This window comes from Apodemus sylvaticus, chromosome 10, assembly GCF_947179515.1.
Source record: "Apodemus sylvaticus chromosome 10, mApoSyl1.1, whole genome shotgun sequence".
Taxonomy (NCBI): domain Eukaryota; kingdom Metazoa; phylum Chordata; class Mammalia; order Rodentia; family Muridae; genus Apodemus; species Apodemus sylvaticus.
In genome coordinates, this window is record NC_067481.1 from 23773574 (window position 1) to 23800071 (window position 26498).

General features: G+C 44.3%; 1 protein-coding gene across 1 annotated transcript; it reads left to right on the forward strand.

Moving 5' to 3' along the window:
• The first annotated feature begins 19039 nt into the window (after positions 1–19039).
• Positions 19040–24312, forward strand: Krt24 (keratin 24). The gene is made up of 8 exons (XM_052195191.1): positions 19040–19630; positions 20540–20622; positions 21356–21512; positions 21711–21872; positions 21969–22094; positions 23056–23273; positions 23459–23535; positions 24209–24312. The coding sequence occupies exons 1-8, from the start codon at positions 19040–19042 to the stop codon at positions 24310–24312; spliced, it is 1518 nt and encodes a 505-aa protein (XP_052051151.1).
• The last annotated feature ends 2186 nt before the right edge of the window (positions 24313–26498 follow it).

The window sequence follows — 26498 nt, forward strand, 5'->3', positions numbered from 1 at the left end:
ATACTCAACAAAACTGGGAAATTTGAATGAAATGGACAATTTTCTAGACAGATATCAGGTACCAAAGTTAAATCATGATCAGAAAAACTATCTAAACAGTCCCATAACCCCTAAAGAAATAGAAGCAATGATTAATAGTCTCCCAATCAAAAAGAGCCCAGGATCAGATGGGTTTAGTGCAGAATTCTATCAGACCTTCAAAGACCTAATACCAATACTCTTCAAACTATTCCACAAAGTAGAAACAGAAGGAACAGTACCCAATTCATTCTATGAAGCTAGAATTATGCTTATACCTAAACCACACAAAGATCCAACAAAGAAAAAGAACTTCAGACCAATTTCCTTTATGATATTGATGCAAAAATACTTAATAAAATTCCCACAAACTGAATCCAAGAACACATCAAAACAATCATCCTTCATGATAAAGTAGGCTTCATCCCAGGGATGTGGGGATGGTTCAATATACAGAAATCCATCAATGTAATCCACTATATAAACAAACTCAAAGAAAAAAAAAAAACACAGATCATTTCATTAGATGCCGAGAATGCATTTGACAAAATCCAATACCCCTTCATGATAAAAGTCTTCAAAAGATCAGAAATTCAAGGCCCATACCTAAACATAGTAAAAGCAATATACAGAAAACCAGTGGCCAACATCAAACTAAACGGAGAGAAACTTGAAGCAATCGCACTAAAATCAGGAACTAGACAAGGCTGCCCATTTTCTCCCTAACTATTCAACATAGTACTCAAAGTCCTAGCCAGAAAAATTAGACAACAAAAGGAGGTCAAAGGGATACAAATTCGAAAGGAAGAAGTCAAAATATCACTACTTGCCGATGATATGATAGTATACTTAAGTGACCCCAAAAGTTCCACCAGAGAACTCCTAAACCTGATAAATAGCTTCAGCAAAGTGGCTGGATATAAAATTAACTCAAACAAATTAGTGGTCTTCCTCTACTCAAAGAATAAACAGGCTGAGAAAGAAATTAGGGAAACAATACTCTGCAATAGCCACAAATAATATAAAGTACCTTGGTTTGACTCTAACTAAGCAAGTGAAAGTTCTGTATGACAAGAACTTCAAGTCTCTGAAGAAAGAAATCAAAGTAGATCTCAGAAGATGGAAAGATCTCCCATGCTCATATATTGGCAGGATTAATATAGTAAAAATGGCCATCTTGCAACCCAATAGGAGGAACAACAATATCAACCAACCAGACCCCTCAGCGCTCCCAGGGACTAAACCACCAACCAAAGAGTACACATGGAGCAACCCATGGCTCCAACTGCTTACGTAGCAGAGGATGGCCTTGTTGGACATCAATGGGAGGAGAGGCCCTTGGTCCTGTGAAGGCTCAATGCGACAGTGTAGAGGAATGCCAGGATGGGGATGTTGGAGTGGGTAGGCACATGAGGGGACACCCTCATAGAAGCATGGGGAGGGAGGAGGGGATAGGGGGTTTTCGGAGGGAAAACCGGGAAAGGAGCTAACATTTGAAATGTAAATAAAGAAAATATCTAATAAAAAAAAAAAAAACTTTAAAAAGAAAGAAAGTTCAAATCTCCAGAGGTGTTTGCAGTCTCAGCACTCCTTGGAGGAGATGGAAAGGAGGTCAGGGGTCAGCTGACCTGTTGTAGCAAGGAGAAAACCAGGAGATCCTGTCTGAACGTAAACAAGATGGCAGTTGAAGACCAACAGCCAAGGTTGTCTTCTGATCTCCATATACACTGTGAGCACTAGAACTCACACATGCCAATGCACACACACACACACACACACACATACACACACACACAAGTCTTTAAGACTTGAAGGTAGAAGAAAAACAGTGGGTGCAGAAAGGAAGAAAGAATAAATGTTGGGAACTGAGGGACTTAAATGCAAGTAAACTGCTATATATAGGCATGGAAATGCCATCATGAAATCCAATATTTTGAGTGGCTAATAGGCACTAATTTAAAAAAAAAAAAATGAAATGGTCTTACTGAAGCTTTGCACCACCTGCTGTCCAAAATGTATAATTACATTAGCCCACATCTCAAGGGCTAGGTGCAGAGTGTGCAGAATGGAAGCCAAGAAACCGTTGCTATGGGTCTAAATTCCCTACAGTGCCCTAAGACACGAAGGTTTTCATTACTCTTGTCCCATGTGACCAATGGACATGCTGAACGCCTCAGTGTGAACTTGAGAGCAGATCTATGAGCAAGTCATACAGGATCCCTAAGAAGTAATCCTGGGCTGCACAGGAACAATTCATGGACTGAGAACGGCCAGGCAGCATTCCACACTGCCTCACGTCCAGATGATTCCTATCAAAGCAAGGCAAATTTAAGTAAGAAATGCCGTCTGCTGTAGAGAGAACATCTTGTGTATTGTATGGATGCATAACCTGTAAGTTAAAAAGCCTATGGCCTACGGCTTAGGCAGGAAATAGAGTTGGGACATCCAGAAGAAGAAAGAATTCTGGGATAGAGGCAGGTGGGAGATGTGACAAGATGAACACATGGTACAGATGTGACAAGATGGATACAGGTAACCAGCCACATGGAGAAATGTAGGCTAGAATAAATGGGATATTTTAACCTAGTCAGAGAAGAGCCTGGCTATATGGCTGAGGTATTTGTCTTAGTTACTGTTGTGTTTTATAAGAAAAATAAGCCAGGATGTATTTGAAAGGGCCAGGTATGGTGAGGTGCAGGAGGGGTTCCTCAGCAGGCCCATGCTGAGGCATCCCTTCTCCCTGAGGTACTAGCTATATGACAGATATGGTATAGAATAGAGTTTATTTAGGGACATGGGAAGGGGAGTTGAGTAGAGACAGAGAATGAGAGGGGAGGGAGAGAAGAGACAGGAACATGTGGGGGGAGGGGTCAGAAAGAGAAAAAGGCAGAGAGAGAAAGAGAGTAAGGAGGAGCCAAACATCCCCTTTTACATCAAGCCAGGCCTACCTGGTGACAGCCAGGTAACTGTTGGGCAGCTCTTAGAAGGAATGCCAACAGTTAGGGTTTTACTCCTGTGAGCAGACACCATGACCAAGGCAAGTTTTATAAGGACAACACTTAATTAGGGCTGGCTTACAGGTTCAGAGGTTCAGTCCATTATCATCAAGGAGGGAGCATGGCAGCATCCAGGCAGGCATGGTGCAGGAGAAGCTGAGAGTTTTACATCTTCATCTGAAGACCACTAGGACAAGACTGGTTTCCAGGCAGCTAGGATGAGGGTCTTAAAGCCCACACCCACAGTAACACACTTCTTCCAACAAGGCCACACCTACTGCAACAAAGCCACACATAATTTCCAAATTATGCCACTCCCTGGACCAAGCATATTCAAACCACCACAGTATTTGTAAATCTATTTTGAGTCTGAGCCTTATTTCTGGAAGCATAGGGCTAGGAGGCATACCAGGCCTACATCTCCAGTATCAAACAATTCCTATTCATAAAACACCAGTAAATACTCATTTTATCAAGAAAGTATAGAATACCTTGCCAGATAGTGGGTGAACTGGAAATATAATCAGGTTCCAGATAATATTTCCTTGGAGCCAGTGAGTCCTCATTCTAGGAATCTATCTTTACATAATTAATTATTAATAGCTGTCTGTTCTTTCCATCTGCTTATCATAGTGAAACCTCAGCCTCAACAAACTATCCATTGAACAGAATGAATAAGTGCAGTCAGAAAGCACCAGCCAGACTCTATTAGGGACCATAATGCAGCCCTTGAGGATGTCCAAGTTCATTCATTGACCTGAATAGATATTAGTCATTCATTGAGAAGTTCAGCAGAGATCCAGTATGACCCAGCTTTATAAGAAAGCAATTGCATGCATGTTATACACATACTCATGAAAATCAAAACTAATTTGCTTCAACACACATGCTCACAAAAATCAAAAATAATATGGTTTGACATCTTCGTAAGGGTGGATATTTTGAGGGAGTAAAAATACAGGGTGAAAGATTGCTCAGCAAGTAAAGGCACCTGCCAATAAACTTGACAACATGTGTTTGGTTCCCCAGGACGCACACACAAAACAAGATTCTTTTGTTATTCTTTTCTCATATAATAATATATCCTGATTATAGTTTTGCCTCCCCTCTACTCCTCCCAGTTCCTCTCCACCACCACCCCGGTCTCCAAATCTCCTCCCTTTTTACCTCTCATTAGAAAATAACAGGCTTGTAAGATATAACAACCATACAGGACAAAATAAAATATAAGACAAGCAAAAACTATCATATCAAATATGGACATAGCAAGCCAACAGAAGGAAAAGAGTCCCGAGAGCAGTCACAGGAGACCCACTCCTCATGGAAATACTAATCTAACAGCTGTAGTATCTACACAGAGGACCTGGTGCAGCCCCATGTGGGCCCTGTGCTTGCACCTTCAATCTCTGTAAGTTCACGTATATCTTGCTCAGTTGATCCAGAGGTCCTTGTTTTCCAGGTGTCCTCCATCCTCTCTGGCTCCTACAGATCTCCAATTAAGACTATGTCCTCATAATGTCTAGCTGTAGGTCTCTGCGCTGTTGAGCCCTGAAAATAGGAACTGGAAAAACCTGTTTCTTGTTGTGGTACGGCTCAGCCCTAGCACACATTTTTTATCCAAGAGCTTTCTGTTTACTGTAAACAAGTAGTTTTCCTGTGGCTCAACCCTAGCATACACCTCTAACCCAAGAGCTTTCTGTGAATAAGAGGTAAATAGGTCAAAATGCAGAGCAAGCAACCAGTTGACAGGGAGTGAACACATGAGAACCCAAGAAAGAAGAAGGAGGGTCTTTGTGTTAAAGGGTATTGAAAACAGTGTGGAGAAGGAGAAGGAGTTTTTCCCTTGTGGAGTAGGAAGGTCAGCTGGGTGCTTCTTCTGCTTCTCTGAGCTAGCAGACTTTCACCACATCATTTGGTTCCTGAGTCTTCATCCTGTCCCTAGAAACCATGAAGTCCACAATCCGGTGCCTCCAAAAATCCTGTGGCAATCCATAATCCATGCTTCCACTGGCTGTTATGGGAGAGAAAGCTCCTTTCAGTCTGGTATCTATCATTGCAGACTCATAATTGAGTATGAGAAACGTTGAAGGCTTCTGTGTGACAAACTCTCCCTATCTGGCCCCCTCCCCACAAAAAAAAAAAAATTAGAAAAGAAAAAGAAAAAAGGAAACCGTCCAGACAGGAATCTCTGAAGAGAGTCCTTTAAAAGCTGTATTGAAGCTGGGCAGTGGAGGCGCATGTCTTTGATCCCAGCACCTAGGAGGCAGAGGTAGGCAGATTTCTGAGTTCGAGGCCAGCCTGGTCTACAGAGTGAGTTCCAGAACAGCCAGGGTTACACAGAGAAACCATGTCTCAAAAAAAAAAAAAAAAAAAAAAAAAAGCTGTGGTGAAGATACTGAAGTGTATCCCTTCACATCTGATGGCTTCCGGCTTCCAATGAGCAATGGGGAAGAACTCTGTTCTCTTTAAGGGGTTGCCCACTGGGAGTTTGATCATACTCCAGTGACTATATATGCAACATAAATTGTTGTTTTTTACTTGCTTGGTTTTTGTTTTGTTTTCAGAGGAGGGTGTAAGGATGGAAGGGTGGACCTTGGAGGTATAGCAAGCCAGCATTGTACAAAATTCCCAAATAATTAATAAAAATGTTATGTTGGGGAAGAATAAATATAAGAACAACAAAAATGAAAATTATGTGGGTAGGGGAGAAACTGGTAAATTCGAGGTTGGAATGGGAACAAGAAAGATGTACTAAAGGAGAAGTGGTTAGGTCTGAACTCATGGATCAGAGAGAGGGTGTGGCATTAGCCTTTGCCCGGGAACATCATGCCAAGCAGTGGCAGAAACACCCTGTAATGACGACTGGTTAGCACAGGCGGTCATACACTGTTATTGGAAGAGATATTTGTGTCCACTCTGTAGGGGTGTGAGCCTCCCAACTTGCTGCTGATTGTGGCTGAAAGAAGGACCCAAGGTTTGTCTGGCACCCTCCAGCCATGATTTCCCAGCTCCTTCCATGGGGCAAGGACCAAAAGAGAACAGTTGCTTGGGGGAAGCTGTTCTGTACTCTCAGTGTGTCGCTGCCCCCACATCAAAGCTGACTCTTGTTTCTTTTCCCTCGTCCCGGAGGGCTCGGCTTTCACACCCAGTGTTCTTACTGGCTTTCTTCACATTATGGTGTCCACTCAGGTGGACCCAGCATCCTAACCCAAGAGCCAGCTCCCAAGCCTGTTCGGGGACTTGACCAAATCTGTGACTTCTCCACTCAGTCTCCTTTGGGCGTGTGGCCATAGAAACACAGGTCGCCCAGGTTCCATGTTCCCACAAGGAAGTAGTTTCATGACGGTTTATAGTGCAAAGAAGGTTATAAATAGAAGCAATTTAAAATCACATCAGTGGGTATACAGAGAATTGGTCACAGCAAGATGGAAGAATCTCTCCTATAGGCCGCAGACGCTGTCTGATGATATCCTTTAAGTTTGGGTTTGATAGAAGCTAGTGGTCTGCTTGCTAATGGATTTCAAAAGTAAGAAATTTGTCAAAATAGTGTGGTCAGACTGATGCACTTGCACTGAAGTAGAGGAAGGATGCAAACATAGGGATCACTGAAACTTCCAAAGCAAACGACAGAACCGGAAGATGACTCAGCAGTATGGTGACTGTCGCCCAGGCCTGATGGCTTACCCTGAGTTCAATTCCCAGAAACCATGAGTCTTACTTAGGGTAGCTATTGCTGTAATGAACTACCGTGACCAAGCCAACTCGGGGAGGAAAGGGTTCATTCAGCTTCTGTTTCCTCTGCCCTGTTCATCATTGAAGGAAGCCGGGAAAGGGACTCAAGTGGGAAAGAAACCTGGAGGCAGGAGCTGATGCAGAGGCTACAGAGGAGATGCTGCTTCCTGGCTTGCTCAACCTGCATCCTCATAGAACCCAGGACCACCATTCCAGGGATGGCACCACCCACAATGGTCTGGGCCCTCCCCTATCAATCACTAATTAAGAAAATGCCTTACAGGCTAGCCTACAGGCAGATCTTACGGAGGCATTTTCATAGTTGAGTTTCCTCCTTCTCAGTTGACTTTAGCCTGTGTCCAGTTGACGCAAAAACTTCCCTGCCCAATTCATGAGTACAAAGAGGGCTGTGATTGGATGAGGAAGTAAGGGGCGGAGCGAAGGGGAAAGAGGAGAGACGCTGGGAGGCAGGAGCCTAGGACACCATAGCTTGGGACGTCTTTTTGGATGTATTATGAGGTTAGAAATACTGGCAAAAACTTTTATTGTGTTGGCATCTTGAATTTGTGTTTTACATATTGATAAATCTATTAGCAAATTAATTAAGTGTTGAGAGTCTCTTCTACCGGGTAATTTGGGGAACCACGGTCCTGGAACTGTAAAAGCTGGTAGCTCTTGGGTAGTGTGGGTGCTGAGTGGAAGCGAGAGAAACTCGGAGTCCCCCACCAGAGAGATGGCGGACAGAGGGGACCACCGAGTGAGACTGCACGTGGCCGGTAGCCACAGGAGACCTGAGGGCCTGGATTGAGCTCTGTGGGCCGCTGGTTGGTTGTCTTGTAGCCATGGTGGGCTCGGGAAAGAGTTGGGTCATTTGTTAATTATTTCCCGCTACATCCAGTTGACACAAACTAACTAGTTAGCACACCATGTAAAGATGGAAGATGAGAACCAACTTTATAGAATTGTCCTCTGACCTCCACATGTATGTACACACACACACACACACAGTATGTGTGAGGAGGAGGAGGAGGAGGAGGAGGAGGAGGAGGAGGAGGAGGAGGAGGAGGAGGAGGAGGAAGAGGAAAGGATAGACCCAGAGATTGGACTGGAACCCTCCCAAAATTATTCTCAGAAACATTTACTTTGTATTTTAGTTTTGGGGGGGACAGCTGAGTTTTCTGCCTGGATGTCTATGTACCACTTGCATGTCTCATGCCCATGGAAGCCAGAAAGGGTATCGGATCCCTTGGAACTCACAGACAGCTGTAAGCTGCTATGTGGGTGCTTGTTATTGAAGCAGGCCCTCAGATAGAGCAGCCAGTGGTCTGTCTCATAAAACTCAATGCATATCCTGGCATTGCTCGAGGTTTAAGATCCACAGGGTCCCAGCCTATGACCAAGCTCAACAACAATGTCCTGAGGTCAGGACACTCCCCTAATACTGCAAAGGCCACAGTGGTCCCCTGCATGGGCACCATGTCAAATGGTCTGCCCAGGAACCCTAGATAGTTTGTTTGTCTTGGTTTAAACCATTGGTTCTCAGCCTTCTTAATGCTCTGACCCTTTAATACAGTTCCTCAGTTTGTAGTGTCCCAACCACAAAATTACTTTTGTTGTTACTTCATAACTTACTGTTAGGAATTGTAATGTAAATAGCTGATATGTGACTCCGTGAAAGGGTCATAAGACCCCTGAGGTTACGACCCACAGGTTGAGAACAGCTGGTTTAAAGGGTTTTTCTGAGGTAAACCAAGTCTGCATAGACTCCAGTAAATACATCTTCAAATGCAGAGTCACTACATGGCCACCAGGATGCAGAAGAATCCAGGAAATAGGCTTCACCAGAGAGAAGGTGACAGAGAACTTACGAGACACAAATACTGGCAAAGTACTGAAAATCAGGGAGCTCAGCCCACATCAGAAAAACAATAAATGAAATGAGCAATAAATAACTATACTGAGACAATTGACAGTAGATTGATTTTAAAAAAAAAAACAAATAGAAAAAAAAGCAAGGAACTGAACAAAGCACTGGGCAAACATGAATGAAAAAAGCCAACATCCAGCACTGACTGCAGGATTGATTACGTAGAAGAATCCATGAGCTTCAAGGGGGGTTGTTCAACAAGAATATGGTTGGAAGGAGAAAGAAAATGAAAAGGAATGAAAATGTGCACAGAGCTAAGCAGGCGTGGTGGTGCACACCTGTAATCGCAGTTACCAGGTGTCAGTAAGGTTCATACGCATCCCGGGAAAGCCCGATCTACACAGTGAGTTCCACACCACTCCAGGCTACATGATAAGATCTGTCCTCAGAGAGAGAGGCAGGGAAGGAAGCGAGCAGACACACACACACACATACACACACACACACACAGGGACAGACAGACAGAGGGGGAGGGAGGGAGGAAGAGGGAGAGAGAGAAAATGATTGAGCAGGTAAGATGGGTCAGAGGATAGAGACTCTCGCCACTAAGACCCACGACCTGGGTTCAATCCCCGAAGAGATCCACAAGATAGAAGGAGAGAAGTGCTGTCCACAGCTAGTCCTCTGACTTCCACACCTGCACCGTGCCACTCGTGTACCCACCTCACACATGTACACCGCCACACATGCTTGCATAGAAGAAATAAATAAGGAAGGAGAGAGGAAGACAGAGAGGGAGAGACAGGGCGAGGAAACTGAAAGGATTCCGGAGATAACACAGAAAAGCAAATGCCTGAGGCATTCAAATGGGAGAAAAGAGCGAAGAAGGAGTGGAAAACGTACGTGAAGAAGAATAAAAGAGGGCTGGAGAGATGGCTCAGGAGTTAAGAGCGCCAGCTGCTCTCCCAGAGGTCCCCAGCAACCACGTGTTGGTCACAACCATCTGTAATAGGATCTGATGCCCTCTTCTGTCTGATGCCCTATTCTGTCATGCAGGCACACATGCAAATAAAGCACTTATATATATATATATATAATACATATAAAAATAAATCTTTTTAATAATAATAATAATAAAGCAGAAAAATCAAATTAAAGTCAAAGGTCCCCATCTAGGTTCAGTACAAGTAAGATTATCGCTAGGATATTATAATTAAGTCACCAAAGTTCAAAGACCCAGAAGGATCTTGGAAGCAGCAAGAGAAGCAAAGCAAATCACACATAAGCGCACCCCAGTGTGCACCCACAGCAGACATCTCGGCAGAACCCTCACAGATCTCAGGAAAGTGGGATGGCGTATTCAGAGACTGAGGGAGAGAGTAAGAATACAGCACCCAGCCAAGATGTCCTCCAGCGTGACAGAGCGAAGGAGAGGTGGGCATGTTCCTAAAAAGCAACAGCCGAGGTTGTTTGTCTCCACCGGAATGCTCAAGAGAGTTCTGCAGTCTGAAGGAGTGGCACACCAGCGGGTAACAGGAACGCATCTAAGGCTAAGCTCACCCGCAAAAGTCAGTCAAGTGTTGAGGGCTCTGATAGTGTAGGGGGGAGCGGGGGTGCAGGTGGGGGATGTCAGTTGCACCTTCGGGGTGAGACGAAAAGATATATTTGCTTATGGAAATAATAAGCAAATGATTTGTCAGGTGGTGACTGTAGAGGTGGCATCCCCGACCCAGAAGGTGGCAACAAGTAGAGTCACAGCTCTGAGGGGTTTCGTTTTCCTCTGTTGTCTGGGCTAAGCTGTTATCAGCCTGCAATGTGTTATCACCTAGAAGATGTTTCTCCTAAGCCTCATAAGAACCAGCAAGTAGAAATCTATAGCTGAAAGAAAAAATAGAAAAAAAAAAGGAATCAAACCAGGGAAAATCTCTCTCTCTCTCTCTCTCTCTCTCTCTCTCTCTCTCTCTCTCTCTCTCTCTCTCTCTCTCTCTCTTTGGTTTTTCAAGACAAGGTTTCTCTATATAGTCCTGGCACTCAATCTGTAGACCAGGCTGGCCCGGAACTGAGAAATCTGCCTGCCTCTGCCACCCAGGTGCTGGGAATAAAGGCGTGCACCACCCCTGCGCAGCTCAGGGAAAATCTCTTAAACACAAAGGAAGACAATGGGAGGAGAAAGGAACAAGGAATCTACATTGTAACACATTGAAAACAATGAACAAACTAGTAGAGACAAATCCCAACCTAACAATGAAATACTTGTGGACTCAACTCTCTAGTCCTCTCAAGTCTACAAAACAGAATAATAGGTTTAAAATAGATTTAAAACACATGGATACATACACTAGACCCACCACGTGCAGTCTGCAGAAATCCACTAAAGGGTTTTAGTTTATTGTTAATTGCATGACTTTCTGTGTGTGTGCCTGTGTGTCTCTGTGTATGTCTCTCTCTCTCTCTCTCTCTCTCTCTCTCTCTCTCTCTTTCTCTCTCTCTCTACGTGTGTGTGTGTGTGTGTGTGTGTGTGTGTGTGTGTGTAGGGGGGGCAGTGCCTGGAGACACCAGAAGAGGACATCAGATCCTCTGCAGTTAGAGTTACTGGAGGTTATGAGCTGCCTGACACGGGCCTGGAGGCCAAGCTTGGGTGCTCTGCGAGAGCATCCGGTACTCTCAGCCCCCAAGGCAGCGTCTCTCCAGCACCAGGATGCACCGTAACAATAAAAACACACATGAAGGCAAAGTGAAAGGGCGGGGGGGGGGGGGGGGGGGGCCGAGGGGGGTGAAGCCCAGGCAAGTGAAAACCAAGAAAAAGATAGAATAATTACATAGAGAGAAAACCAGCTTCAAGACAAAAGACTGTAAAAGAGAGAGAGGGGTGGAGGAGAGAGCAAGAGAAGTGGGGAGGGAGAGGATCACTATATAAATGGACCCACTCAGCAAAAAGATACAGCAATTATAAATCTATATGCACCCAACACCAGAGACCAATGTATAAAGTAAATGTGGAGGTATAAGAAAAGAGAGATCAGGGCTGGGCGGTGGTGGCGCACACCTGTAATCCCAGCACTTGGGAGGCAGAGGCAGGCGGATTTCTGAGTTCAAGGCCAGCCTGGGCTACAGAGTGAGTTCCAGGACAGCCAGAGAAACCCTGTCTCGAAGAGAGAGAGAGAGAGAGAGAGATCAATTATAATGTGATAGCATTGAGGGTCTGCAACACTTTGCTTTGAGGGATCATCCAAGCAAAAAATCAATAACAAAACATTATAACATACACATAACAGCTTCCATCAGATAAGGGACTACACAGCTTCTCAGCTGCACATGGGACAACTCCAAAGCAGCTCAATCATCAGGTCAACATATTCAGGAAGACTAAAACCGCATCAAGAGCTTTTCCAATCACCATGGTATAAAACTATAAATCAATAACAGGGGGAACATTGGAAAATTTATAACTGTGCGAAAATTAAATCACATGTTCTAAACAACCAATGGATGGGCAACAAATTTAAGAAGGTAAATTAAACATTTCTTAGGACAAAAATGGAAACAGTAATACTTTAAAATATTAGCGATCCAGCAAAGGTAGAAGAAAAGTTTACAAAAGCAAGTACCTACTTAAGCAGAAATATAGTTGGACACATCAAATGTAAGGCCAGCCTGGGCTACATAAGAAGTCCCAGACCAACCTGAGCTATCCCATGAGATTTGTCTCAAAAGATCAATTGAAATTGTTTAGTAGCTAAGGCACTTGCCACCTAGGCTGACAACATAAGTTCTGCGCCCAAAACTTCCACAAGTTGACATCTCACCTTATACCCACATAGACATGCATACATACATGTGCACACACACATACACATGCACACACACACACAAACATACTGTGGCAAATGGATGTGCACACATACATGCACCTACATATGCATGCACCGGGTACTTACTTAATTTTAAAAATGGGGGAAAAAATCTCAAATAAGGAACCTGAAATCAATCACAGCTTAAGATAAGAGCTAAGAAGAAAGCAAATAACAAAGATCAAAGATGAACAGAGACTAGGAAACCACAGAAGCGATCAGCAAGAGCCAGGATGTGGCTCTGTTAGCACAGTGTTTGTCAAGCATGCACAAAGCCACGGCTTAGAGCCTCAGAGCTGCATTGAACTGGGACTGTGCCCGCCTATCATCCCAGCACTTGGGAGGTATAAGCAGAAAAGTCATAAATTCAAAGACAGCCTGGGCTACATTAGAAGTTGAGGGGTAGCCTGGGCTACATGAGACCCTATCTCAAAAAAAAAAGTTAATTAATTAATTTTGAAAACATGAATGGAATTAATAGCTGCATTTATTTGTTTGTTTATTTGTTTAATGTGTGTAAGTACACTGTTGCCATCTTCAGACACACCAGAAGAAGGCATTGGATCCCAGTACAGATGGTTGTGAGTCACCATGTGGTTTCTGGGAATCGAACTCAGGACCTCTGGAAGAGCAGTCAGTGCTCTTAACCACTGAGCCATTTCTCCAGTCCAATAGCTGCATTTTTAAAAGGTAAAAGTCAACAAGCTAAAGACCCAAGTAAAGAAAGAAAGGATAAGATTGTAAGAAAGCAAGAGGCAAAGCCACAGGCAGGATGTCTGCGCTCTCATATATTTTAATTTGTTTTATTTTATGTGTATTGGTGTGTCTACATGGACATCCATGCACCGGCCACAGACGATCAGACCCCACAGGACTGGAGTTACAGGTAGATGTGAGCAACCATGTGGATGCTGGGAATTGAAGCCGTTTCAGTTTCCCCGGCCCAGTCTGCTCTTCTTTTATTGATAGTTTGTAACTTCTCTGGCTCCTCACAGTAGCACTGGGCTGAGATCAATTAATAGGTCCACAGAGCGGCCTCTCAGCATGCCCACTGGGATAGAACATTTATCTTTCAAGTAGTCAAGTCTATCCTAAATAATGACTCTGCACGGGAGCTGGCCCACTGATCTTACACACCCTCCCCGCCCTGTATTACACTGTTCCTTTTCCTTTACCATTTGCCACTGAAAGCTCTAGCAACAATCAAGTACTCTGAACTCCAGACTCTCCTCTGATCACATGTCTTGGTTGATAAAACCCACACTAGAATGTTCTCTGGGATAAGCAGGAGATACAAATTGAGTTCCATTCTCAACGAAGACTCATCATGAGCGATAAGCCACGCCCATCAGCTGTCAAGGTTCATGCTGATCTTAAAGCAAGGGACACACTAGCTAAATTAAAAAAAAAAAAACAATTAAATAAAAGCACCCAGAATCTATTTGGCAACAATAACCAACACTGGTGGTTACTATTTGCAAGTCACTCAGCAAAACAACCATATGCACAAGAATTGTCATTTATAGAATTCTTTACTGGTCAAAATTGCATATAACTATGGACAGAGCATGGGGCTGACACCCCTGATCATTTCTTTTGAGCTCCTGGTTACGAGACAACCCCTGGCTAGCTGCCAGACACCCAGAATGTCAATCCAGGTGTTATAGTGCACTGAAAACTCACTATGTTCTCGAAGCTTCCATTTACAGTGGAGCGAAATGCCAAGAACTAATTTGTTATCATTGACAACGACAGTGAGTGTCACATTTGAGGATGTCTGGAAACACCGGGGAGTAAGGTTTACTACTCGATACCCCAGTCCAGAATAGAATTGTACTTAAGCATATAATGGAAATCCTTTAATGTAATCCAATAAATACACCAGGCAGTTTGCAGATCACAGAATCCAGGTTAGCCTCCTGTGTAGATTTGTTCATTAGAAGAGAGACAAGACAGAAGCACTAGAGAGCGTGAAGATGCTCTTAAGGGAGACTAAGAAAGAGAAGGAAATTCTGCAGACTCTCTCTGCACCCATTTCTACACTGACGCATTACCCAAAGCATGGGAGATAGCAATGGCTATTGTAGTCATTAAATGCCTGTCCCATTGGTCCATTCCGAAAAGACCCAGAAAAGTATCTCCTGGGAGCTTAATCTGAGAGAGTGGAGACATGGCTCCAGGGATAAAGAGCTCACCACACAAACATGAGGAGCTGAGTTCAGATCCCCGAAACCCACAAAAAAGCCAGGCATACCTGTGCACACTTGTAACCCCAGTGCTGGGGGACAGAGACAGGTGGATCCCAGGGGCTCACGGGAGCCAGTGTAGCTGAAATGGTGAGCTCCAGGTTTAGTGACTCTATCATCATCATCATCATCATCATCGTCATCATCATCATCATCGTCATCATCATCATCATCATCATCATCGTCGTCATCATCATCATCAACATCATCTCATCATCATCTCATCATCATCATCATAATAATAATAAATGAAAAACAAACCTTCTGACCTTGACACACTTCTGCACAGGGGATTGCACGCACGCACACACACACACACAAACACACAAACACACAACCTTAATTTTGAAAGTCAATTTAAAAGACAAGAAAAACTTAGGTCTCTCTTTGCTCTCTCTCATTGCACTCCCACCTCTCTGACCTTCTTGGGCTCTCCTCCCCTCCCCCCTCTCCATGTGGTCATGGCCGGCCTCCACTTCTCTACCCTCTACCCTCTTCTCTTCTCTCTCTCTCTCTCTCTCTCTCTCTCTCTCTCTCTCTCTCTCTGTTGGGGCTTTGTGTAAGCTCCACCCCACACCTACCTGGCAATAGCCAGGTATGCCCCGCCCCAGAGATCTGGCCCACTATAAGAGGGGCTACTTGCTCCTCCTCTCCCTCTTGGCTCACCGCTCTCCCACAGACTCTCACCTCTCTGCCCCTGGGGCTCTTCCCCCCCCCCTCCACGTGGTCATGGCCGGCCTCCACACTCTCTCTTCCTCTCTCTCTCTCTCTCTCTCTCTCTCTCTCTCTCTCTACCACTAACTCCCATCCCCTATTCTGAATAAACTCTATTCTATACCATGTCCGTGTTCACTGACTCGACTCCCCTTCATTTATGACTCCTTCACTCTCTGCCTCTCTAACTCCCATCCTCTGGCCTGAATAAACTCTATTCTATACCAAAAGAAAGAAAGAAAGAAAGAAAGAAAGAAAGAAAGAAAGAAAGAAAGAAAGAAAGAAAAGAAAAGAAAAGAAAAGAAAAGAAAAGAAAAGAAAAGAAAAGAAAAGAAAAGAAAAGAAAAGAAAAAAAAGAAAAGAAAAACTTAGAAAGGTTAATCAGAGTCAGAACACTACCCAGCATGTGTAAGTCCCTGGGTGCCTAAGTTAGAACCCTAGCATTGGAAAGAAAGAAAGCAGAGAAGAAAGGAAGGAAGTAAAGAAGGAAGGAAGGAAGGAAGTAAAGAATGAAGGAAGGAAGGAAGAAAGGAAGGAAGGGAGGGAGGGAGGGAGGGAGGGAAGGTGGGAAGGAAGAAGGGAGGGAAACTAGCATTATAAAAACATAAAGAAAACTACACCAGGGGTGGAGATACAGCTAGGTGGTTTAGAGCACTAACTGCTCTTCCAAAGGCTCTGAGTTCAAATCCCAGCAACTATATGGCGACTCACAACCATCTCTAATGAGATCCAATGCCCTCTTCTGGTGTGTCTGAAGATAGCTACAGTGTACTTACATATATAATAAATAAATCTTTTAAAAAATAAAGGAAGGAAGGAAGAGAGAGAGAGAGAGAGAGAGAGAGAGAGAAAGAAACAAACAAACAAACAAACAAACAAACAAAGAAACAAAGAAAGAAACAAAGAAAGAAACAAACAAAGAAAGAAAGAAAGAAAGAAAGAAAGAAAACAAAAGAAAGAGAAAATTACACCAAGTAAAAAGAATACTTCCACCACCCCGTACTTCCTCAGTTAAGAACCAAATGTTCTGATGTCCCAAGAATCAGCATAATTAAAGGCATTAAAACCCTCCAGCAAGACAACAACTACAGAAAAAGCCACAAACACAAAGGTGAAAATCAGTCCTTTCACAGGAAGCTCTCTGTCCCAGGCTCTTCACCTACTAAGTTCCATTAGGTTCCTTTCATTTCTCCTTCATTCCCCTTTAAAACCTCCTCAGCTCAATTTATTGGAGTTGAAAGATTCCTAATCTACAGAGGGAGTAAAACTTCCTCACTTGCCAGCCCCTGACTTGATTGGCAGAACCATGTTCAAAGCTGGGCCTGGGGAGGTAGAGGCAAGGAGAGATCCCTGAGGCTTGCTGGGCAGATGGTCTAGCATGTGTGCATGCACACACACACACACACACAGACACAAACAGAGACATAGACACACCACACACACACACAGACACACACAGACATACACACACCACACACACAGACACCAAGACACCACACATACAGAGACAGACAGACACACACACACACCACACACACAAGACACGCACAGAGATACACACACACACACAAAAGGTCATGATCACCTAATTAATAAAAAATAAACAATAAAATTAGCTTTAAAATAAAATGAAATTAGCTTAAGGAAGAAGGTTGGATAAAGATTAATGCATGCATGCACGTGATTTAAAAGACCCCTAAGACAAGGGGAAAAGTTTCAAATATGAAAACTCAGTTACTTGAGTATAAAGCTAAGTATGCTTGTGGGAAAATGACACTTTTTCTTTTTTTAAAATTGTGATAAAACATACACATAAAGCTTACCATGGCCATCACTGGATGTGTACAGCAGGGTTGAGCACACTCACATTGCCTGAGCAACTGATCTACTGAAACCTTGCCACACAGAGACACTTAGTCTCTGCCACTGTCTCAGCAGCTGTCCCCACCCCCAAGCCCGCCCAGCCCCTGGTGCAACCATCCTGCTGTGTACGGCTATGAATTTGACTCCTCTATCGCTTAATACAAGTGAGGTCAAACACTAATGACCTTTCATATTTTTTAGTTTAAAAATAAAACCACTTGTTTATTTCGTGTGTATGCTTGTTTGCACATGCTGGGCCAACATGTGAAGGTCAGGTGACAGCTTGCAGAAATCAATCCTCTCTCCCTCCTGGGTCCAAATATCAAATTAGCATGGTCAGACTTGACAGCAAGCGCCCATTCCTACTCAACCATCTCCAGTCCCCGTTGCTAGTCTTTTTAAATGATGCTTTCAAACCAGAGGAACAAGTAGCCAACATAAAAGGAACTGTCTACGCCTCAAATGAAGAGAACAGCACAAAGCAGAAAATGAACAGTGAAAGTTCCGGAACTGAAGATCCCAAGGTCCTAACTATAGCATGAGTTATCAGAATTAAAGGTCCTCGCTTGTAAACATCCTGTAGACAAAACTAGGAAAACCTAAGTAAAGAGACTGGACAGACTCAAACAAACTCCGTCTCCCCGTGTGTAAAATGAACAAACTCCTGTAAAGTGGCTCCTTTGTATATTAACAGTGGTTTCAAGTTTCTCTTTTCCAGTTGCCTCCAAAACAGAGACAGGAGCAGGAAACATCAGTCCCTCTCCATGTCTTAAGACTTGACTCTGAAGATTGAAGTTACTGTGGCTGTAAGACAAGAGCAGAGGGCCAGGAAATGTGGCTCAGTTGGTAGTGTGCGCGCCTAGTGAGCCCAAAGCCCTGAGTTCAGTCCCCAGGCCAGTACAACACTGGGGTGGTACATGCCTGTAATTACAGCCCTTTGGAAGTAGAGGCAGGAGGATTAGAAATGCAAGGGCTTCCTTTCCAGCGTAGACTATCCAAGACCTGACCTGGAGGTGGGACACAGAACAAGCAGCCTTTGCAGCCTCTCCCTGGTCCCAAGCCGGAACAATCTGAAACCTTGTCCGATTGTTCTCAGTTGACTTCTGCCTAAAGGAGCATGTCCCTGAGATCCACAGTCCTCAATGGGAAGTATGAGGTTTGCTTTTCTTATTAACTGTGAAAATGCCTCAATTCAGCCTAAGCTACCAAGAAGGCAATAACCAAATCAGAGAGAAGAGAGCTTCATTAACTTGATCAGCAGAGCAAAGTCTGCTGATGCTAAGCTTAATTTTGCTGTTGGCAATACCATAGACAAAAAGATACCCGGTGGGAAGTGTTCCCTCTCATCACACTGAGGGTGTTAATTACACTTGATAATCTGAGGATAGGCCCTGCCGTTGGGAAACCATGGAGCTAATGGAATGGAATTACACTTTCTGAATACTAGGAACTACCAGTCATCAAAACCTCTCAAAGACTACAACAGTAATTCTGAAAGAAAAAAAATTTGGCTCCACCTTATTTTTTTTTCTATGTCTCTGACCTAGCCTCGTAAAAAGAGCCAGTAAAGTAGGTTTGTGGAAAATAAATTATCCAATTAGGGATTAGCAAAACTGTAACAGGGATTAGGAAATGCCCAGAGAAAAGCAACACCCTACTGGTGTGTATATAAGGACCAAAACGGCAGACTGGAACAGGCCTCTCACTCCACCTTTCCTGCCACTGGAAAAGCTCAGTACTCGAAGAAGCATCATGTTCTGTTCATCTCAGAAAGGGTCCTGCTCCTCCCGTGTCTCCCAGGCTGTGGGCAGCAGGGGGTGCACTGGGGGAAGCGCCTTTGGCAGTGGGAACAGCTGTGGGCTGGGGGGAGGCTCTGCCTGGGGCTTCCAGGGCAGCAGCAGCAGCAGCTGGGGCCTGAGTGGGGGATCTAAGGGTAGCATTGGAGGGGGCTTCGGGAGCTGCTCAGTAAGGGGTGGATTCGGAGCAGCCTCTAGCTTTGGTGGGGGCACTGGATTTGGTGGGGGCGCTGGCTTTGGTGGGGGCGCTGGCTTTGGTGGGGGTTCTGGTGGAGGCTTCTCTAGCTACGGAGGTAGCATGGGGGGTGGCTTTGGTGGCATCAGTGGCTATGATGGAGGCCTTCTCTCCGGAAGTGAGAAGCAAACAATGCAGAACCTCAATGACCGTCTGGCCAGCTATCTAGACAAGGTCCGAGCCCTGGAGGAAGCCAACACTGATCTGGAGACTAAAATCAAGGACTGGTATTGCAAACATGGGGCTGAAAAAGGTGGGTCTGGAAGAGACTACAGCCACTACTGCTCAGTCATCGAAGATCTGAAGAACCAGGTGGGCCTCCGCTCCTATGAGCTGTATGGCTTTTACTTGGGTCATACATTTATTTATTTACGTGTGTGTGTGTGTGTGTGTGTGTGTGTGTGTGTCTGCATGTGTGTATGGAGAAAGGACATGCATGCTATGGCTCAAGAGTGAAAGTCAGGGGACCTCTTAGGAGAGCTGGTTCTCTCCTTCTACTATGTGAGTCCCTGGGATCAAAGTCAAGGCAGAAGAAAAATCAAGTGTCTGTACATGCTAAGGCATCTCCAGGACCCTGTAATGAAATTTAAAGTCAATGAATTATTCATGCGTGCAAAATGGGTCCTGCTATACAATGATTGCGTTCCGTCTGAATCTCAGATTTGAGGATGGCATTTGTACGATGCCAGATGGCCAGCTGACAGGCATACATAAGAACGATGGTACCAAGGGGATAATTATGGTGACCTAATTATTCATGACTCATTCTGACAGGTTAGAACATTTTTTTGTGTCTTTCTGGAGTCATTAGGATGATTTTTCTTCCTAGAGAATCTGGTGAGATGTTGCATAATGTCATCAAACTAAAAAAAAAAAAAAATTCAGCCACAGGTGTATGAGACATATATTTTTAAGTGAAATTCTGTGTTTGCATTGAAACCTTAACTAGGTGAGGAAATGGCCCATCTTTTGCTCAGCAGACAGGAGCAGAGGATGGTATTGTATAAAATACTGTTATACAATTAATACATACAATTATACAAATAAATACAATTGTGGAGGCTGTTTCCTGTTGCAGAGAGGTGCAGTGCTAAGTATCCATCGGTTGCTGCTAAGGGAGTCTGCGGGTCAGCCCACCTTTGAGCATTTAATGACCTAGAAGTGTGCCCTCAGCAGGTGGGCATCAAAGGCAAAAGAGAAAGCACCTTCCTTCTCTTCTAGATCACTTCAGCTACTTGTGAAAACGCCAGGATGGCTCTGCAGATTGACAACGCTAGGCTGGCTGCGGATGACTTCAGAATGAAGTAAGGCCCAGGAAATACTTGAAAAGAAGAATCATAGGGAATAAAACACAGTCTAATCGCTGAGAGAGAAAAAAAAAAAAACCCTTTGGGGGATAATGACCTAAATAAAGCAGTACACTTAGTTGGTTTTCTTCTGTTTTACTGTTTGTTTGGTTTGGAGTATTTAGAGGTGTTTTGTTTTGTTTTGTTTTGTTTGAGACAGATACTGTGTAGTCCAAACAGGAGTCAAACTCACTATGTAACTGAGGCTGGCTTTGAACTCTTTTATCTTTTTGCCTCTAGCTGCAGAGTGCTGTGTCACAAGAGTGCAGTCCTATGTCTGGTTCTTAGGAGTAAACTTTAGAGACTATTGTTGGAAGAGAAGGGAAGGGGAAAAAATAAAGCAAGCAAGAAAGAGTGGGAGGGAGGGAGGACAGGATAGGGCTTAAGGTTGATAACTATTATAAAAATATCATACATGGTAGAGCTAATATTAGAAATTATTTTTCTTCATGAGATTAAAACAAAACCTTTAGAGAAACGTCAGCCATTTTCATTTATCAAAATAGTCAGGGGAGGCTGGGGGTGCAGCTCCAACAATGAGAACACTTGCTAGCAAAGGTCAGGGGTCCTCGCTTCGACGCAGAAAGAAAAAATGAGGAACGGTGCTCCAAGGTGAAAACTTGCCCCAGGGTTGTGAAAGAGAGGTGCTCTGAGACCGGTCCCTCCCCTGCCTTCCCTCGATACACTCCAGGTACGAGCATGAACTTTGCCTTCGAGAGTGCTTGGAGGCCGACATCAATGGCCTGCGCAAAGTGCTGGACGAAATGACCATGACGCGCTGTGACTTGGAGATGCAGATCGAGGGTCTGACCGAGGAACTGGTCTTCCTGAGGAAGAACCACGAGGAGGTAGGACCCGCTCCGCAGACATGAACGTCTCTGCCGTAGGCCAGGCGTCTTCCACCACATCCAATGTAGTAATGAGCTGGTGGCGCCTTGAAGCTCCTCTGGGTATCACGGTTTTAAGTGTTCCCAGTGCCGCGTGCATTAAAAGGTTGTGCCTTCCGGTTCCCATCACTACCGTGCCTTTTTGTCCCTTTATGCTAGGAAATGAAGTGCTTGCAAGGAAGCTCTGGAGGGGACGTGAGAGTAGAAATGAACGCTGCCCCAGGAACCGACCTGACCAAACTCCTGAATGATATGAGGGCTCAGTATGAGGCGATGGCCGAGCAGAACCGCCAAGAAGCCGAGAAACAGTTCAACGAGCAGGTAGAGTACTGTGCCAAGCACCTGACCCTGAAGTCAAGCTTAAGATACCATCCCTGCTCCTGCAGCCTGTAACAACTGTGCTCTATTTCCATTTAGTGCACAGCCCTGCAAGCCCAAATCTCTACCGATGCAGAGGCAGCCAATTGTGCCAGGAGTGAAGTAATGGAACTGAGGCGCACAGTGCAGGCCCTGGAAATTGAGCTTCAGTCTCAGCTGGCCATGGTATGTACTCATGGTTATTTGTTACTTTGTTTTAAATCCAGCAGAGTCAGGCAAATGAGTTGTCCTTCATTGGCAAGATGCCCACTTAAGCACATAAAGGCAGAGAAAAGAAAACTGTAGTCGGGTGGTGGTGGCTCACACCTGTAATCCCAGCACTCTGGGAGGCAGAGGCAGGCAGATTTCTGAGTCGAGGCCAGCATGGTCTACAGAGTGAGTTCCAGGACAGCCAGGGATATACAGAGAAACCCTGTCTTGGAAAAACAAAAAACAAAAAAAAACAAAAAACAAAAAAAAAACAAATCCAAAAAACCAAAAAAAGAAAAAAAGAAAGAGAGAGAAAGAGAGAAAGAAAGAAAGAAGAAAGAAAGAAAGAAAGAAAGAAAGAAAGAAAGAAAGAAAGAAAGAAAGAAAGAAAGAAAGAAAGAAAGAAAGAAAAGAAAAGAAAAGAAAAGAAAAGAAAACTGTTTTGCTCTCTGGGCCTGGGAGATAGCCCCATGGGGACAGGGTTACTTGCCGTGCTGGCATGAGGACCAGAGTTCAGATCCCCAACACCTCTGGGCAAGCTTGGGGAAGGGAGGCATGGAAACAAGGTGGCGTCATGCCTAATCTAGCCAAATCGGTGAGCTCCAGTTTCAGTGAGAGACCTTGTCTTGAACATCAGCTGGGCTCCACAACACACAAGTGCACATGTGCTCTCTCTCGCTCTCTCTCTCTCTCTCTCTCTCTCTCTCTCTCTCTCGCTCTCTCTCTCTCTCTCATTGTCTCTCTCTCAAAGATTTAATTTGAGTCATGCAAGTGAAAGTAAAAGAAGCAAAAACAAGACACCATAGATTATGCCCATCGTAGGTGAAAGCACGCACACACCTTCTCATGCAAAACTGGAGGGGTCTCCCAATCATTCTTTGTCTTACATGTCTTACATTCTTTGTCAACATGAATTCTCATTTCCTCTCTGTCTTAGAAATGCTCTCTGGAGGGGACCCTGGCTGACACAGAAGCTGGCTATGTGGCTCAGCTGTCTGGAATCCAGGCGCAGATTAGCAGCCTGGAGGAGCAGCTCAGCCAGATCCGGGGTGAGACACAATGCCAGAGTGCGGAGTACGAATGTCTGCTGAACATCAAGACCCGCCTAGAGCAGGAGATTGAGACCTACCGCCGCCTGCTCAGCGGAGATGCAGGGTGAGCAAAAGTCGCTGAGATGCTCGCTCGAGGTGGCCCTGTGTAACCAAAGAGGGAAAGGGGGGGGGGTGATAGGGTAACAGACACAGCCCCACCAGAAGACACCGAAGCTGCACCTGGGGCCTCCCTGGGGTTTCTCCCACTTGGCAACTGCATAGGAAAATGTTCTTTCTTCTTACCCACAGTGGATGTGACTATCGAAACTTAGTACCCAGGCATGTGGTACTGAGTGACTCTGGAAGCTGTTCTGGCCAAGGAAAAGGTAGGTGTTTTCTGAATACTGTTGACAATGTTAGCATCTCAAAATACTTCTCAATGGGTAGTCACTGAAAAGTATTTTACAGTGAAAGGCATGCTTTACTTGTATATGTTTACCATTGGGCTGGGGACATGGTCCAGGCAGAAGTGCTTCCCTTGCAAGCAGAAAGACCTGAGTTCATTCCCTAGAAACCATGGGCAAGACAAAACAAGCAACCAAAAAAAAACAGCCAGGCATGGTGGCACAGACTTATGGACTTGTTATTTCAAGGCTGGTAGAGAACAAGAAAGGTGGATTGCTGGAGCTTTCATGGCAAGTTCCAGGCTAGTGCAAGACCTTGACTCAAAAGAGAGAGAGACAGAGAGAGAGACAGAGAGAGAGAGAGAGAGAGAGAGAGAGAGGTGGATGTTGCCTGGAGAACCAGATGTTGTTCTCTGACTTCCACATGTATGTATACCCACCAACACATGCATACACACATACAAGCATGCATGCATGCATGTGTACCCACTTATACATGTGTACACACACATACATGCATGTGTACCCACTTACACATGCATACACACACATTAAAAATATTCAGTGATACAATCTGAAACAGAGAGGGCACAGTCAGCAAAGCGTCAACTTTGTCCTGCTTTGCAGACTGACCTTGTAATCTCATGATTTTCAGATCCCAGCAAGACAAGGGTGACGAAGACCATCATAGAGGAGGTGGTAGATGGGAAAGTTGTCTCGTCTCAAGTCAGCAACATTTCTGAAGTGAAAGTAAAATAAGCAACTTCCAGATCAGCAGGACGTCTGTCAAAAAAAAACAAAAAATGAAATGCTCACACCGGACTGACCATTGTGGCGGCTAACTCTCGGGAAACCTGCTACCCAAAATTAGCTGCCCATCCCATTTTCTGCTTCCTCTTATTTTTCTTATTAGAACATTCTCTTTAAAGTAGAAAGGAAAACTTGGCTCTGACTGTTTCTGTACTTCAATAAATGTACTTTTGCAAGCTAGCAAAGTCATTCACGTGGACGTTTCTTTCCTAAAAATTTAATATTTTACGACACGGGGCTGGAGTCATGATTGACAGCTCATTATTGTGTCACTCACATTAATTCTCTATTAATTCTTTTAATTTGATGATTTCTTTATTAAGTAAGATCCCAGCCATTTTGCATGTGGGTTTCAACATCGCACAAGAACAGAATAGCGCCATAGCTGAAGGTAGACCTCAGGGTCCCTAACGCTCTAACCAACACTCTAGCTCCTCAGACAGGGGTAAACTTATTAGAATTATCAACTTATAATTCACCAATGTCTGATTCTTTATGTCAGCCACTGAACAGGTGTTTCATAAGCTTAGAAGAAGAAACACAAGCTATGCCTCATACTTCAACAAATTCACAGCTGGCTGTGGCTGTTCACATCTGTAATCAATCTCAGCACTTGGGGAATTGTGTAGACCGCCAGCAGCTACATGTGAACTGGGTGGCCTGAAAGAGAATTTTGAGGTTAAGGCGAAAAAGATTTGAGTCAAGGCGGTAATTCTGGTCAAGACTGACTTTAATATTTTTAAGGCATGTTATATAGTCATTGGGGAATCGACCACCCCTCCCAGAAGTCGGTCACATCAAAGGCGGGGCTGTGAATTTTCTTTGGCTCCAGGTCTCAGCGGGTTGCCTGCCTTCAGACTGGCGAGTCAGGTGAAAACCGCCTTGGGGCGGTGTCGGTAGTGGAGGTGAGGAGCCTTATTGTTCACAGGAACAAAGGCCGGAGGTAGCCATCGGGAGAGTTGGGAGTTGCCAGCCAGCTTAGTTGTGGGGGAAGAGACAGAATTGCCATGAGTCCCAGGCAAACCTGGGTTCCATAGGAAATTCCAGACTAGCAGAGGCTACAGAGTGTCTTGAGGACAATAAGGTTTACTTTGTCACTGAGAATGAAAACTAAACATGAAGAAAGCAGAGGCTACAGAGTACTTATGGTAAAGGACATCAGCTGGGCATGGTGGCACGCACCTATAATCCCAGCACTTGGGAAGCAGAGGCAGGAGGATCGGAAACTCAGTGTCATCTGCGAGTTTGAGGTTAGCCTGAGCTACATAAGAATTCATGAAGGATTAATATCCACTTATTAGTGAGTGTATACCATGATTCACCTTTTGAGTCTGGATTACCTCACTTAGTATGATGTTCTCTAGCTCCATCCATTTGCCTAAGAATTTCATGAATTCATTGTTTCTAATGGCTGAATAGTACTCCATTGTAATGTACCACATTTTTTGCATCCACTTTTCTGTTGAAGGATACCTGGGAGAAGGGGGCTTACGGGACTTTCTGGGAGTGGGGGGGGGGGCTAGGAAAGGGGAAATCATTTGAAATGTAAATAAAAAATATATCGAATAAAAAAAACAAAAAAACAAACAAAAAAACAAAAAAATAATAATTAAAAAAAAAAAGAATTCATGAAGGACTTAATTACACAGGATTTGCCAACCACACTACAAAATGGGGACATTAAGAGTTGACTAAATAAAAACCAAAGGGAGAAAATATTGTACATGTGACATGGGATCCAACATTTTTAAAGATTTATTTATTTATTATATGTAAGTACACTGTAGCTGCTTTCAGACACCCCAGAAGAAGGCATTACAGATTGTTGTGAGCCACTGTGTGGTTGCTGGGAATTGAACTCAGGACCTCTGGAAAAGCAGTCAGTGCTCTTAACGCTGAGCCATCTCTCCAGCCTAGGATTTCTTAACACTTTAAAAGCCCCAAAGAGAAGAAATGGTTTTTGGAACTTGTTCCTTTGCCAGTTAGAGCCATATTTCCAATCAAAACTTGTCCGTTGACAGATCTGGGGTTTCTTTTCCCCAGTCTCCGTCTTGGAGACCTTTTACCCCATGGGTGGTCACAGCCCCATTTCTTCATTTGCACAGTGTCTCTAAACACTCAGAACTCTGTCTCAG